At 41.3% G+C, this 13303-nt stretch overlaps 1 protein-coding gene across 1 annotated transcript in view; it reads left to right on the top strand.

Annotated features, from left to right (window-relative positions):
* Positions 1-13303, top strand: part of slc25a26 (solute carrier family 25 member 26) — a 274969-nt gene that overhangs the window by 14447 nt on the left and 247219 nt on the right. Inside the window, exon 2 of the mRNA XM_068051571.1 lies at positions 1574-1730. Coding sequence (XP_067907672.1) covers positions 1574-1730 — 157 coding nt within the window. The remainder of the gene's footprint in view (positions 1-1573; positions 1731-13303) is intronic.

Raw genomic sequence — 13303 nt, 5'->3', positions numbered from 1 at the left:
GGTGGAGCAGGTCCAAAGGGCCAAATGGCCTACTCCTATTTTCTATGTTTCTATGTTTGTCATTTATCTGGAGCAAGTCAGTGGAAGGCAAATAAGAGACAACACAAATAAAGATTATTCGAATAATATTGAATTTTTTTTCATTCGTTCCTAGGGTGTGGGCGTCGCTGGCTGGGCCAGCATTTATTGTCCATCCCTGAATATAATGAAAGGGTGCAATATGCTGTAATAGTTGGAAGTCATCCAAACCTGGTGTGCCACCTAATAAAAGGGGGGATATTACTGAGAATTACTGTGATGTAAAAGAATAATACATTGTTGAATACTAGTTTTGGTCTTGCCTTAGATATTCCTTTAGGTTCAGTGGTATCTTGCATTGATGGATGTGTTTGTACTACTACCCAATATCTAACTGTACAATGCATAACCCAGGGATGTAGAATAGAACCTCCTTGTGATCTGAACTGGATGTCATGTTTTCTTGCACTCATTCCATGTCCACATCTCCATCTTTTTGAAAGTGGACAAGGAAAATGCTTGATTGGATGAGGCCAGATGCAACACAGCAAGTGAATGTACAAAGCAGCAGATATGTTTGGACTCACTTAATTCACTCAGTACAATTTGTCTTTGTGTGATAATGCCAAATAATGAACACACAGCATCTCCTTGCATCAATGTGTAACCTTGCTTGACTTAAATAAAATTGCTTGTAATTACTATCCAACATCCTAGTGTGTTTCTCTCCTTATTCCATCTCCCATTGAAATGAAAGAGCATTTCTCAGACGATCTTTGCTGAGTGGGATCAAAGACCTTTCAGCATAATAGTGTGACGTGTTTTATCAGTTACCAAGACCGGTTAACTAATTCCTTAATCTTTTGGGGAAATGGAAGCAACTTCAATGTGTAGCTCACTTAACCCCTTTCATCTTTACTTTATAAAAACACTTAGGAAGTACCCAACATTTACATGTATCTTTTTTCCAAATCTTTTCTGTGGAAAATGTTCAAAGTCCCAAGACTTCAGATACACAGGAGTGATTGTAAAGCAGTATTTAATTGGAGTCCTGATGTTATAAACAGTGAAAAAGAGTGGTAATGGATAATGTTTGCTTAGTTTTTTGATGTTGTGATGCCCATGTTGAACAGTTAATGATTGATAAACAAGCACTGATTATATTACAAAGTGATAATCCATGGTTAATTACTTCTTTGGGACAATTCCTAGTCATGCTGTCATTTGATTTTTTTAGCAGCATTCAGATCTCTTATGGTAACAAAAATCTTGTGATTTTAAGTGCTGCTCTTTCAGCAAATTGGCAACCCCAGAAATGGGATAGAAAAACCGTAAAGTTCTGTGGTTTCAAAAGCATCCCTTATATGTTAGCCATCTGAGTATTTGCCAGATTTCGAGGCTGCATTTTGGGCACTATAACAAAAATTAGTATAGTACCACAAGCAATAACATTATAAACACTTTTGCAACATACAGTAATTTTTTGAAAGTATGGTCTGTGTGTAAACCTACATGACTGTTGTGATGCCACGGTAACTGATACTTGTTGCTTTAGGCTGGTGGCGTGGCAGGAATGTGTGTGGATCTGACACTGTTCCCACTGGACACCATGAAAACCAGACTACAGAGTCCACAGGGGTTCTACAACGCTGGAGGGTTCCGTGGGATTTATGCTGGTGTTCCTTCTGCTGCCTTAGGATCTTTTCCCAATGGTAAATTCTTGTTTACATAACTCTAGCTTTCATCTGGCATTCTTAGAAAAAAAAAGAACTGTATAGAGTATTGAAATTTCTGTAGTTTCTACAATAGAATACTTAAAGCACTTTATTTGAGCAATATTTTGTGTAAATTACAGTGTATTATCTTTTAGTTGGTTTTGGGGACTAAACAATCCACACAGTCTTTAGTTTATGATATTTTCTGAGGGTCCCAGTTTGAGGATTGTAAGGTGACACCATCGTTCACTTACCATGTCCTTCCCTTCCCCTTGCTTAACAAACCAACCTTCCTGCTTTAGCCCTTAACTGACATGTTTCTGCAGTTTCACTCCTCCTGTTTCCCCTCATGGCCTCTTTGAGCTCATCCTGTCTATGAGGTCAACACCCTGTACACTCGACTCTATTTCCACTAAACTTTTGACCACCCAACTTCCCTTCCTTCGGCCCATGCTAGTTGATGTTCCTCAGGTACCGTCTCCCTCCCTTTCAAATCTATCATCCTTCCCCCTCAACAAAAAATGGACTCTTCCGTTCTTGCAAACTTCTACTCTGTTGCTAACCATCCTCTCCTCTCCAAAGATGTTCTTGCCTCCCAAATATGTGCCCTCTGCCTTTTACCCACAACTCCATGTTTGAGCATGTTTTCACCCCATCATAGCACCATAACAATCCTAATCAAAGTCATAAATTACATCTTCTCTGACTGTGACCATGGTGCACGATCCCTATTCATTTTCTCAACCTCTTTGCAGCCTTTGTCATGGTTGCTCATGCAAACCACCAACAATACCTCTCTTCCGTTGTCCAGCTGAGTGGAACGCCCATGCATGGTTCCACTCTTTTCTATCCGACTATAGCCAGAGAATCTCCTGCAATAGTTTGTTATTGCCTCCACACTGTTGCCTCTGGTGTCCTCCAAGCATCAATCCTTGACCCCTCCCCCTTAATTTTCATCCACATGCTGCTTCTTGGTTACATCAGGTTCCCTGTAGCTGGTGACACCCAGCTGTACCTCATCACCACCTTCTTGCCCCCATTCACTGTGTCTGCATTGTCAGCCAGCTTATATGACCTGGATGAGCCACGATTTCCTACATTTAAACATTGGAAAGGCCAAAGACAATGGCCCCACGACAAATATTCTTAGTTTGCCACCAATTTCATCCCCTGCCCCGGCCACTGGGGAAATAGACTTTGAAAATAAGTTAAAGGAGAATGGTGAAAAGTATTAATTCTTCTTTGGAAAATGTTTTATGTAATCATTTCTGAAACTAGTTTCTGGCCCTTGGTAGAAAATTACAGGCATCACGCTAGGTGCAAATTGGCTGCCATGTTTCCGACTTTACAACAGTGACAACACTTCAAAAGTATTTCATTGGTTGTGAAGCATTTTGGGACGTCTTGAGGTTGTGAAAGGTGTGAAATAAATGCACGATGGTTCTTATTTTCTTCAAGAATTTGTGGAGAAAAGCCTTGCAATTGTTTTTATCTATTGGTATAGCCTCATCAGACCCCTTTCCTATCCTGAGTGGCGTGAAACAGGGCTGTGTTCTCACACCTACACTGTTTGGGATCTTCTCCCTGCTGCTCTCAATTGCGTTCAAGTCTTCAGAAGAAGGAATTTTCCTCCACACAAGATCAGATGGCAGGTTGTTCAACCTTGCCCGTCTCAGAGCGAAGACCAAAATACAGAAAGTCCTCATCAGGGAACTCCTCTTTGCTGACTATTGCATTAACATCCCACACTGAAGAGTGTCTGCAGAGACTCATTGACAGGATTGCGGCTGCCTGCAACGAATTTGGCCTAACCATCAGCCTCAAGAAAACCAACATCATGGGACAGGACGTCAGAAATGCTCCATCCAACAGTATCGGCGAACACGCTCTGGAAGTGGTTCAAGAGTTCACCTACCTAGGCTCAACTATCACCAGTAACCTGTCTCTCGATGCAGAAATCAACAAGCACATGGGAAAGGCTTCCACTACTATGTCCAGACTGGCCAAGAGACTGTGGGAAAATGGCGCACTGACACGGACCACAAAATTCCGGGTATATCAAGCCTGTGTCCTCAGTACCTTGCTCTACGGCAGCGAGGCCTGGACAACGTATGTTAGCCAAGAGCGACGTCTCAATACATTCCATCTTTGCTGCCTCCGGAGAATCCTTGGCATCAGGTGGCAGGACCATATCTCCAACACAGAAGTCCTTGAGGCGGCCAACATCCCCAGCATATACACCCTACTGATCCAGAGGCGCTTGAGATGGCTTGGCCATGTGAGCCGCATCGAAGATGGCAGGATCCCCGAGGACACATTGTCCAGCGAGCTCGTCACTGGTATCAGACCCACCGGCCATCCATGTCTACGCTTTAAAGACGCCTGCAAATGCGACATGAAGTCCTGTGACATTGACCACAAGTCGTGGGAGTCAGTTGCCAGTGATTGCCAGAGCCGGCGGATAGCCATAAAGGCGGGGCTAAAGTGTGGCGAGTCGAAGAGACTTCGCAGTTGGCAGGAAAAAAGACAGAAGCGCAAGGAGAGAGTCAACTGTGTAACAACCCCGACAACCAATTTTATCTGCAGCGCTTGTGGAAGAGTCTGTCACTCCAGAATTGGCCTTTATAGCCACTCCAGGCACTGCTTCACAAACCACTGACCACCTCCAGGCGCTTACCCATTGTCTCTCGAGACAAGGAGGCCAAAGAAGAAGAAGATTGAAAGCGGTTTAACAATGTGAAGGATGTTGGCACAAGGTGCTTTTCCACATTTGGTCAGATGCAGCACTGCATTTGTTCTAATCTATGCCAGCAATGTGTCTTAACACTGAACACTGCTCTGCACTAAACCAGTATGATGCTTTTTTCTTCCTCTGCACACCGCAAGATACTTTGATCCTATTGATTGTCACTCTTTTGCAACCGAGACCTGAGAATTGAAAAATGACATGCTAATTCAATACTCTTCTGAGTTTCCTGGTTCTGCTTTACATCTGAATATCTTGAGATCACTGCTTTGTAACCAATTCAATGTATCTATTATTTTCCAGCTTTCAGCAGCCATTATGCTACAGTTCTAACATGATAGTTAAATCTTGTGATTTCAATACCAACTTGCATTTATAGAGGTCCTTTAACATAGTAAAACATCCCAGGGTGCTGCACAGGAGCGTTATCAAACAAAATTTGACACCTGATCACATGAGATATGAAGACTGATGACTAAAAGCCTGGCCAAAGAAGTAGGTTTTAAGGAATATCTTAAAGGAGGAGAGAAAGGTAACATTTAGGTTTGGGTGTCACAGATACCAAAGGAGGAGGTCAAGCTTATGTGCTTTTTAAAGCAGTTTATTAAGAAGTAATAGCTTAAGTATAATGTATAGGTTAAATAGACAGAAAAAGCGTACGACCGTGGTAGGTGAGAACATGTTACCGAACTTGCAAAGCGAACAGAAGACGAAGCCATTTACTACCGCCGGAGGTGGCAGCCTCTTGTCTGTTCTGTTCGCAGCTTCTTCCCTTTGTTCTTTGTCTTCTCGAGCTGACCGCGGTGTCAGGACGTTCTTTCCCGGTCGTCTTCTGCCTGACGAGGACTGACCCTTTTCCAGCTGAGCACCCATGTATGTACTTTATTTCTAGGGGCTGGTGGTTTATCCTTTGTCAATCACTTTGTTTGATCCCATTTGGCCGATGACCAGAGGATAGGTGCCCAAGGTCTAACCTCTCCCATCCATCACTTTGGCTCAAGGTCATTTGACAGCTTATGTCATGCTGGGTGTCATTTGTTAATTCCTGTCTGGCACTTGTATCGATAAGAGTGTGCAAGGCTCCACAAGACTTACTCCTATCCATTTAGGAATGTCCATAGTGTCTAGTGGCTTCTATATGGCCCCCTGGGGAATGTCAACTCTGTGAAAGTGGAGTTGAAGCCTAAGATCAGCCATGATCATATTGAATGGCAGAGCAGGCTTGATTGGCCATATGGTCTGCTCCTGCTCCTGTTTCTTGTGTTCTTGGCCCTTTGTTTATATCAATCATGCCACTGGCTGCTAAGAACTGTTTCTTCCTGAGAGAGAGAGAAAGGTAACATCTTTCTGTCAGGCAATCACAATACTATGCCTACTAATTCTATAATAATTCAATAATCTTAAAGATGCCATTTCTTATAGTAGAGAGATTAAAAGATTCAGGAAGGGAATTCTAGAGCTTGGGACCAGGGCAGCTGAAGGTATGGCTGCCATTGGTGGAGCATTTTAAAATCATGGTTGCACAAGATTTCAGGGTTCAACATGATTAACCTCTGAAAGGTGATTTTCAAAATGTGACTTAAATGTCGAAAGATCACTATTGACACTCTGCAGTTTTAGTGATGCATGCAGTGGCTTTTGTTTGACATGGGGAGCATTTGATCTTCACTCTGTACCTAAAGGTAGCATTGATGTAGAGTGCATTTTGCATCATGTAGAGACAGCCGAAGGGAGATGTTGCTGAGGATGCAGAGATGCATGTCAGCCCCTTTCAGAATTACACTTCAAGTATAACTGTCAGCATTTATAATTTCCTTTAGTGTTTATTTTTATTTGTTCCTTCCAAGGTTGTGGTCCCAATTAAATGCGAAGTAATTTCAGCAATTTTGTTTTTCTTACCCAAGAGGGCTTCATTTATCCACATGATTGATTCCACATGATGTTTATTGAAATTCTGAATTCAGGAATATTCTCCGCTTAGGAAACTATTGTAAAATCTTCTGTGTAGCCCCTTGTAATTCTAAAGGTGAAGCTTTGACACAAAAACAGAAATCCTTGAGGATACAAAGAAGCTTACAGATGCACTAAAGTTCTAATCAGATATTATCGTGCCAAGAATAAAGGGGCACAAATAGGTAAATTTTAGTTGATGTTAGTTATCTTGATGTATAATAAGCTTAAAGTAATTTACAACCATATTATTTCAATCGGCATGTAACTGAAGTTCATCCACCTACTTCTTTCAATACGGTGAAGTACTGACTGAGTTGCCTAATTTTGGTGTTCACAAACTGATATATTAAGGCTTAAGATGTAAATCTTTACTTTTTAAAAAGGTTGCTGTTTGTTTTTAATAGTTCTCTTCAATTGAACTTTTAGCAGAAGTGCCACAAATTCTTTTCAGCCAGGCACTAGAAATCTTTATATTGTAATTGGACCTGTTGTGCAGAAGTCGACTACATCATAGCCCTGAATTTAATTCATTATTGATGTGTAAAATTTGTGGCCTCCAAAGGTTTGGAACACTGAATAGCCCAATCACTGATTAACAATCACAGCACACAGGAATTAAGTTTTAACAAGAAAAATCCACTGGCACATAATTTGTCGGCCACCTTCAATTATCGCATGTCCATCAGTTAACAATTCAGAGAAACCATTAGAATTTCATCTCTGAAACAAAGGCAAGTTTTATGCTCCTCTGTAGTGATTAGCATTGCTTAATTAACTGCAAAGGTCAGCAGTTACAGTCGTCTTGTCAAATTAACACCAATAGTCAAAGGCAACTTTTTTTCTTACGAACTGCATTAAGTTCAAAAATCCATAGATTAACTTGTTAGCTGTTAGTTAAATGAGCAGATTGAGGCACATTTATCATTTGAAAGGCAATTGATTACTGAACCTGCAACTGTTGCGCTGCGTTGACAAAAGCCAGTTTACAAAATAGCTGAGTTTTGATGAAGCATAATTGATAAGTGTTATCTGTGACATAGAGGCAAATTGCTTGAGTGATTTCCAAATTGTCTCCTCCATCTTTGCTGCTAGCATTACTGTTGGTGTGCACTTTCGTGTGGGGCTGAAGGGTGGAGAGAGAAAAACCTCTGATTTAATCTAAAAATATCATTGTTAAATTCACAAATGTAGCTTTGTATAACTTTTTTTTAACAATCAGCAAAGACAATCTGGGCAAAGTTTAATATGAAATGTGTAATTTTGAAAATTCTTTGTTAGAAACTACTGTTGAAAGGAGAGATTCTCCAGTTCAGAAATTGATCTTGGAGGAATATTGGGAACGAAACTGCAGAAGTGACCCTCTTGTCTTGTTTGTGGCTACTTGGAGGAAGTACTATGGGATAGAGTTTCTGCTTGGTTGTGCTGGTTATTTGCCCCAAATTGGTCAAACCAGTACAAAATATTGAGGAATTCCAAGCAAGAACATTGTGTCCATTTCTGGGCACCACACTTTAGGAAAGATAGGAACACTTTGCAGAGGCTGAAAAAGCGATTTACTAGAAGTGCTCCAGGAATGAGGGATTACAGTTACCTGCCATATTTCCTCTTTTTTTTTTTGTTGTGTGCAGTCTATTCATTTAAATGCGCAGAACCTTTAAATTTTTTTGTGCGGCCATGCAAACGTGAGAACTTAAAGGGGCCGACTTGAGCTCAGCCTGCGCGGGAACTTCGGAGTTGCCGGGTGGCTGAGGGGGAACACTGGTTACCTGCATAGACTGGAGAAGCTGGGGTGGTTCCCCTTAGAGCAGCGAAGGCAAGGATAGGATTTGATAGACGTATTCAAAATAGAGAAAATAAAGAGAAACTGTTTCCAATCGCTGAAGCGTGGATAACCAGAGGGGTACAGACTTAATTTGATTGGCAAAAGAATCAGGGTGATATGAGGAAAAATTTATTTATGCAACAAGTGGTTAGAATTTAGAATATATTGCCTGTTAGTGTGGTGAATATAGATGCAGTAGTAGCTTTCAAAAGGGAATAGGATAAATATTTGGAGGAGAAAAAGTAGCAGGGATTTGGGAAAAGAGCCAGTGAGTGGGACTAACAGGATTGCTAGCACAGACTAGTGGGCTGAATGGCTGCCTTCTGTGCTGTACTATTGTACGATTCAGTACGTTACGTCCAGCGCAAATCAATTTCTGTGATCTTTAATGCTGGTATAAAAACCATTGTGCTGAAAACTGGCCCTCCCCAAAAATCTGAGATTAAGCAAATGCATTTGAGTGGTAATTTTGAACCATAATTTGGGAAACTAGTGCAATTTATACCCAGATAGCTGGCTGTGCCCAAAGCAGAAACTGCCCTTGCATCTTGAAATAACGTATTGAAACAGGCTAGGGCGGTTATGGAGCAATCAGGAAATCAGGCTTTCTTGTGGTTGTTTTGAACAAGTAACTGTGGTATCCTTTGGAGGCAGTAAAAGTACTCATTATTTACTGTTAGAGCAGTACTTCATGAATTCAACAGAGTGGAGACTTTGCAGCTTTACGTATTAATTTTCTTGTACTTAAGATCACAATCATGACCAACTTAAAAGAAACTTCAAGATATATGGTATACATATCTCAAGTGGTGATAGGAAAGTGTAGCCCTAAATTGCTTTGAGTTTAAAAGATGTGTGCATTTTAATGTGGGATACTCAATACATTGTGGTTATTGTATTTTTCAAACAGATTTTTAATCCAAAGAGACATTTTGATTTAATTCTGAGAGATTGGTAACTATAGTACCTTAAATCTCAGCAGGCACATTTGATAACCTGAAAATGGGCTTGAAAACTAGATACAATTGAAATTAAGGATTTTGTTGTAAATTTGCTTGAACAATAGGTGAGAGCAGTGATATGCAGGTGTTTGTACTTCAATTTAGCAGATGACCTTATTAAAATTTATAATTTTTTCAATCTCCTTTATTTGCAGGTTAGTAATTCTCTGAGACAATCTCCCTGCCTAACAACAGCTGGCTATCTGGCATAAATTGCACTAGTTTCCCAAATTATGGTTCAAAGTTTCCACTCAAATTGCTTAATCTCAAACATAGCATCTTCCATGAACTGGTGCATCATGCAGCATTTCAGAACACGATTGCATTTTCTTCTTGCATTTAAAAAATCCTTGATATATTTAAGAATGGTGCAATTTTTTTAATACAGCTGAGAATAGTTTATCACCAAAACAGATATACCTACCCCACACGGACTGCAGTGGATCAAGAAGGCAGCTCACCACCAACTTCTCAAGGGCAATTAAGGATGGGCAATAAATGCTGGCCCAGCCAGCGATGCCCACATCCCAGAAACGAGTAATAAAAAAAAACTTGCCATTCAAGGCGCAGTCAATAGGATAGAGTTTTAAAAAATCTCTCATTCCAATGTTTAGCATGGGCGCTTTAACAGCTGTTCACTGCAGAATCTGTGGAGAACATAAACTGAGTTGTCAAACTGTTCTTCAATGAGCAAAACCACTAATCCGCACTAATACGTATGTGTGTATGTTATGAATTGCATGTTGACTCACGCACAGACTCTTGTTTGCTTCCCCACCCCATCTTCCATGCACATCCTATTATAATGCTGGTAATTGCCTTGTCTAAAAAATGTTTTTAAGAAATGAAGAACTTGCATTTTTATAGCCTGACGGCAACCACACCTGCCAAAATGAGACATATTAATTTTGTCATATGGAACATTAATTTTGAACTATTACTGGACTTGAAGTAACTTGTTTAAAAAGACCACAACATGGTTGCACATTTGTATTCTGGAAACATAGAAAATAGGAGCAGGAGTAGGCCATTCGGCCCTTCGCGCCTGCTCCGCCATTCAGTATGATAATGGCTGATCATCCAACTCAATAACCTGTTCCCGCTTTCGCCCCATACCCTTTGATCCCTTCAGACCCAAGAGCTATATCCAACTCCTTGAAAACTACAATGTTTTGGCCGAAACTGCTTTCTGTGGTAGCGAATTACACAGGCTCACCACTCTCTGGGTGAAGAAATTTCTCCTCATCTCAGTCCTGAAAGGTTTACCCCGTATCCTTAGACTATGACTCCTGGTTCTGGACTCCCCCACCATCGGGAACATCCTTCCTGCACCTATCCTGTCAAGTCCTGTTAGAATTTTATAGGTTTCTATGAGATCCCCCCTCACTCTTCTGAACTCCGGTGAATATAATCCTAATCAACTCAACCGCTCCTTATACGTCAGTCCCGCCATCCCAGGGATCAGTCTGGTAAACCTTTGCTGCACTCCCTCTATAGCAAGAACATCCTTCCTCAGATAAGGAGACCAAAACTGCACACGATATTCCAGGCGTGGCCTCACCAAGGCCCTGTATAATTGCAGCGACATCCCTGCTCTTGTACTCAAATCCTCTCGCTGTGAAGGCGAACATATCATTTGCCTTTTTTATCGCCTGTTGCACCTGCATACTTACCTTCAGCGACTGGTGTACGAGAACACCCAGGTCTCTGCAGTTTATAGCCGTTCAGATAATCTGCCTTCCTGTTTTTGCCACCAAGGTGGATAACCTCACATTTATCCACATTGCACTGCATCTACCATGCATTTGCCCACTCACTCAACTTGTTCAAATCACCCTGAAGCGCCTCTGCATCCTCCTCACAACTCACCCTCCCACCCAGTTTTGTGTCATCTGCAAATTTGGAGATAATACATTTAGTTCCCTCATCTAAATCATGAATATATATTGTGAATAGCTGGGGTCCTAGCACCGATTCCTGCGGTACCCCACTAGTCACTGCCTGCCATTTGGAAAAAGACCCATAGTCTTTGTTTCCTGTCTGCTAACCAATTTTCTATCCATCGCAATACACTACCCCCAATCCCATGTGCTTTAATTTTACACGCTAATCTCTTATGTGGGATTTTGTCGACAGCCTTCTGAAAGTCCAAATAAACCACATCCACTGGCTCCCCCTCATCATCTCTACTAGTTACATCCTCGAAGAATTCTAGTAGATTTGTCAAGCATGATTTCCCTTTTGTAAATCCATGCTGACTCTGCCCGATTCTACCATTGTTCTCCAAGTGCTCTGCTATAAAATCTTTGATAATGGACTCTAGAATTGGCCCCGCTACCGATGTCAGGTTGACTGGTCGATAATTCCCTGCTTTGTACTTAAATAGTGGGGTTACATTAGCTACCCTCCAATCTGTAGGAACTGTTCCAGAGTCTATAGAATCTTGGAAGATGACCACCAATGCATCCACTATTTCTCGGGCCACTTTCTTAATTACTCTGGGATGCATACCATCAGCCCCTAGGGATTTATCGGCCTTCAATTCTGTCAATTTCCCCAACACCATTTCTCTACTAATACTGATTTCCTTCAGTTCCTCTCTCTCACTAAGCCCTGTGTTCCCCAGCATTTCTGGTATGATATTTGTGTCCTCCATTGTGAAGACAGAACCAAAGTATGCATTTAGTTGGTCAGCCTTTTCTTTATTCCCCATAATAAATTCCCCTGTTTCTGACTGTAAGGGACCTACATTTGTCTTCACCAATCTTTTTCTCTTCGCATACCTATAGAAACTTTTACAGTCAGTTTTTATGTTCTCTGCAAGCTTGCTGTCATACTCTTATTTTCCCCTTTTTAATCAATCCCTTGGTCCTCCTTTGCTGAATTCTAAACTGCTCCCAATCCTCGGGTCTGTTGTTTCCAGGCAAATTTATATGCCTCTTTCTTGGATCTAATGCTATCTCTAATTTCCCTTGTAAGCCATGCTTTGGCTACCTTTCCTGTTTTACATTTGCGCCAGACAGGGATAAACAGTTGTTGCAGTTCATCCATGCGCTCTTTAAATGTTTGCCATTTCCACCGTCATCCCTTTAAGTAACGTTTCCCAATCCATCATGGCCAACTCGCGCCTCATACGTTCGTAGTTTCCTTTACTAAGATTCAGGACTCTAGTCTCAGAATTAACTACGTCACTCTCCATCTTGATGAAGAATTCTATCATATTATGGTCGCTCGTCCCCAAGGGGTCTCCCACCACTAAATTGTCAATTATTCCTCTCTCATTACGCAATACCCAGTCTAGGATGGCCTGTTCTCTAGTTGGTTCCTCAACGTATTGGTCCAGAAAACCATCCCTGTATACAGTCCAAGAATTCCTCCTCTACGGTATGTGATTAATTTGATTTGCCCAATCTATATGCAGATCAAGGTCACCCATAATTACAGATGTTCCTTTATCGCATGCATCTCTAATTTCCTGTTTAATGCCATTCTCAACTTCGCCACTGCAGTTTGGGGTCTATATACAACCCTCCACTAAAATAAAAGCAAAATACTGCGGATGCTGGAAATCTGAAACAAAAACAAGAAATGCTGGAATCACTCAGCAGGTCTGGCAGCATCTGTGGAAAGAGAAGCAGAGTTAACGTTTCGGGTCAGTGACCCTTCTTCGGAAGGGTCAGTGACCCGAAACGTTAACTCTGCTTCTCTTTCCACAGATGCTGCCAGACCTGCTGAGTGATTCCAGCATTTCTTGTTTTTGTTACAACCCTCCACTAATGTTTTTTGCCCCTTAGTGTTTCTCAGCTCTACCCATACAGATTCTACATCAGGATTCTCTAAGCTAATAACCTTCCTCACTATTGTGTTAATTTCCTCTTTAACCAGCAATGCAACTCCACTGCCTTTTTGCTTTTTGTCTGTCTTACCTAAATACTGAATATCCCTGGATGTTCATTTCCCATCCCTGGTCACCTTGCAGCCATGTCTCCGTAATCCTGACTATATCATACCCGTTTACATCTATTTGCGCGATTAATTCATCGACTTT

Source organism: Heterodontus francisci, chromosome 19 (assembly GCF_036365525.1).
Source record: "Heterodontus francisci isolate sHetFra1 chromosome 19, sHetFra1.hap1, whole genome shotgun sequence".
Lineage (NCBI taxonomy): Eukaryota > Metazoa > Chordata > Chondrichthyes > Heterodontiformes > Heterodontidae > Heterodontus > Heterodontus francisci.
Note: the sequence above shows the minus strand (reverse complement) of the source record. Positions and strands in the feature narration are given on the sequence as shown.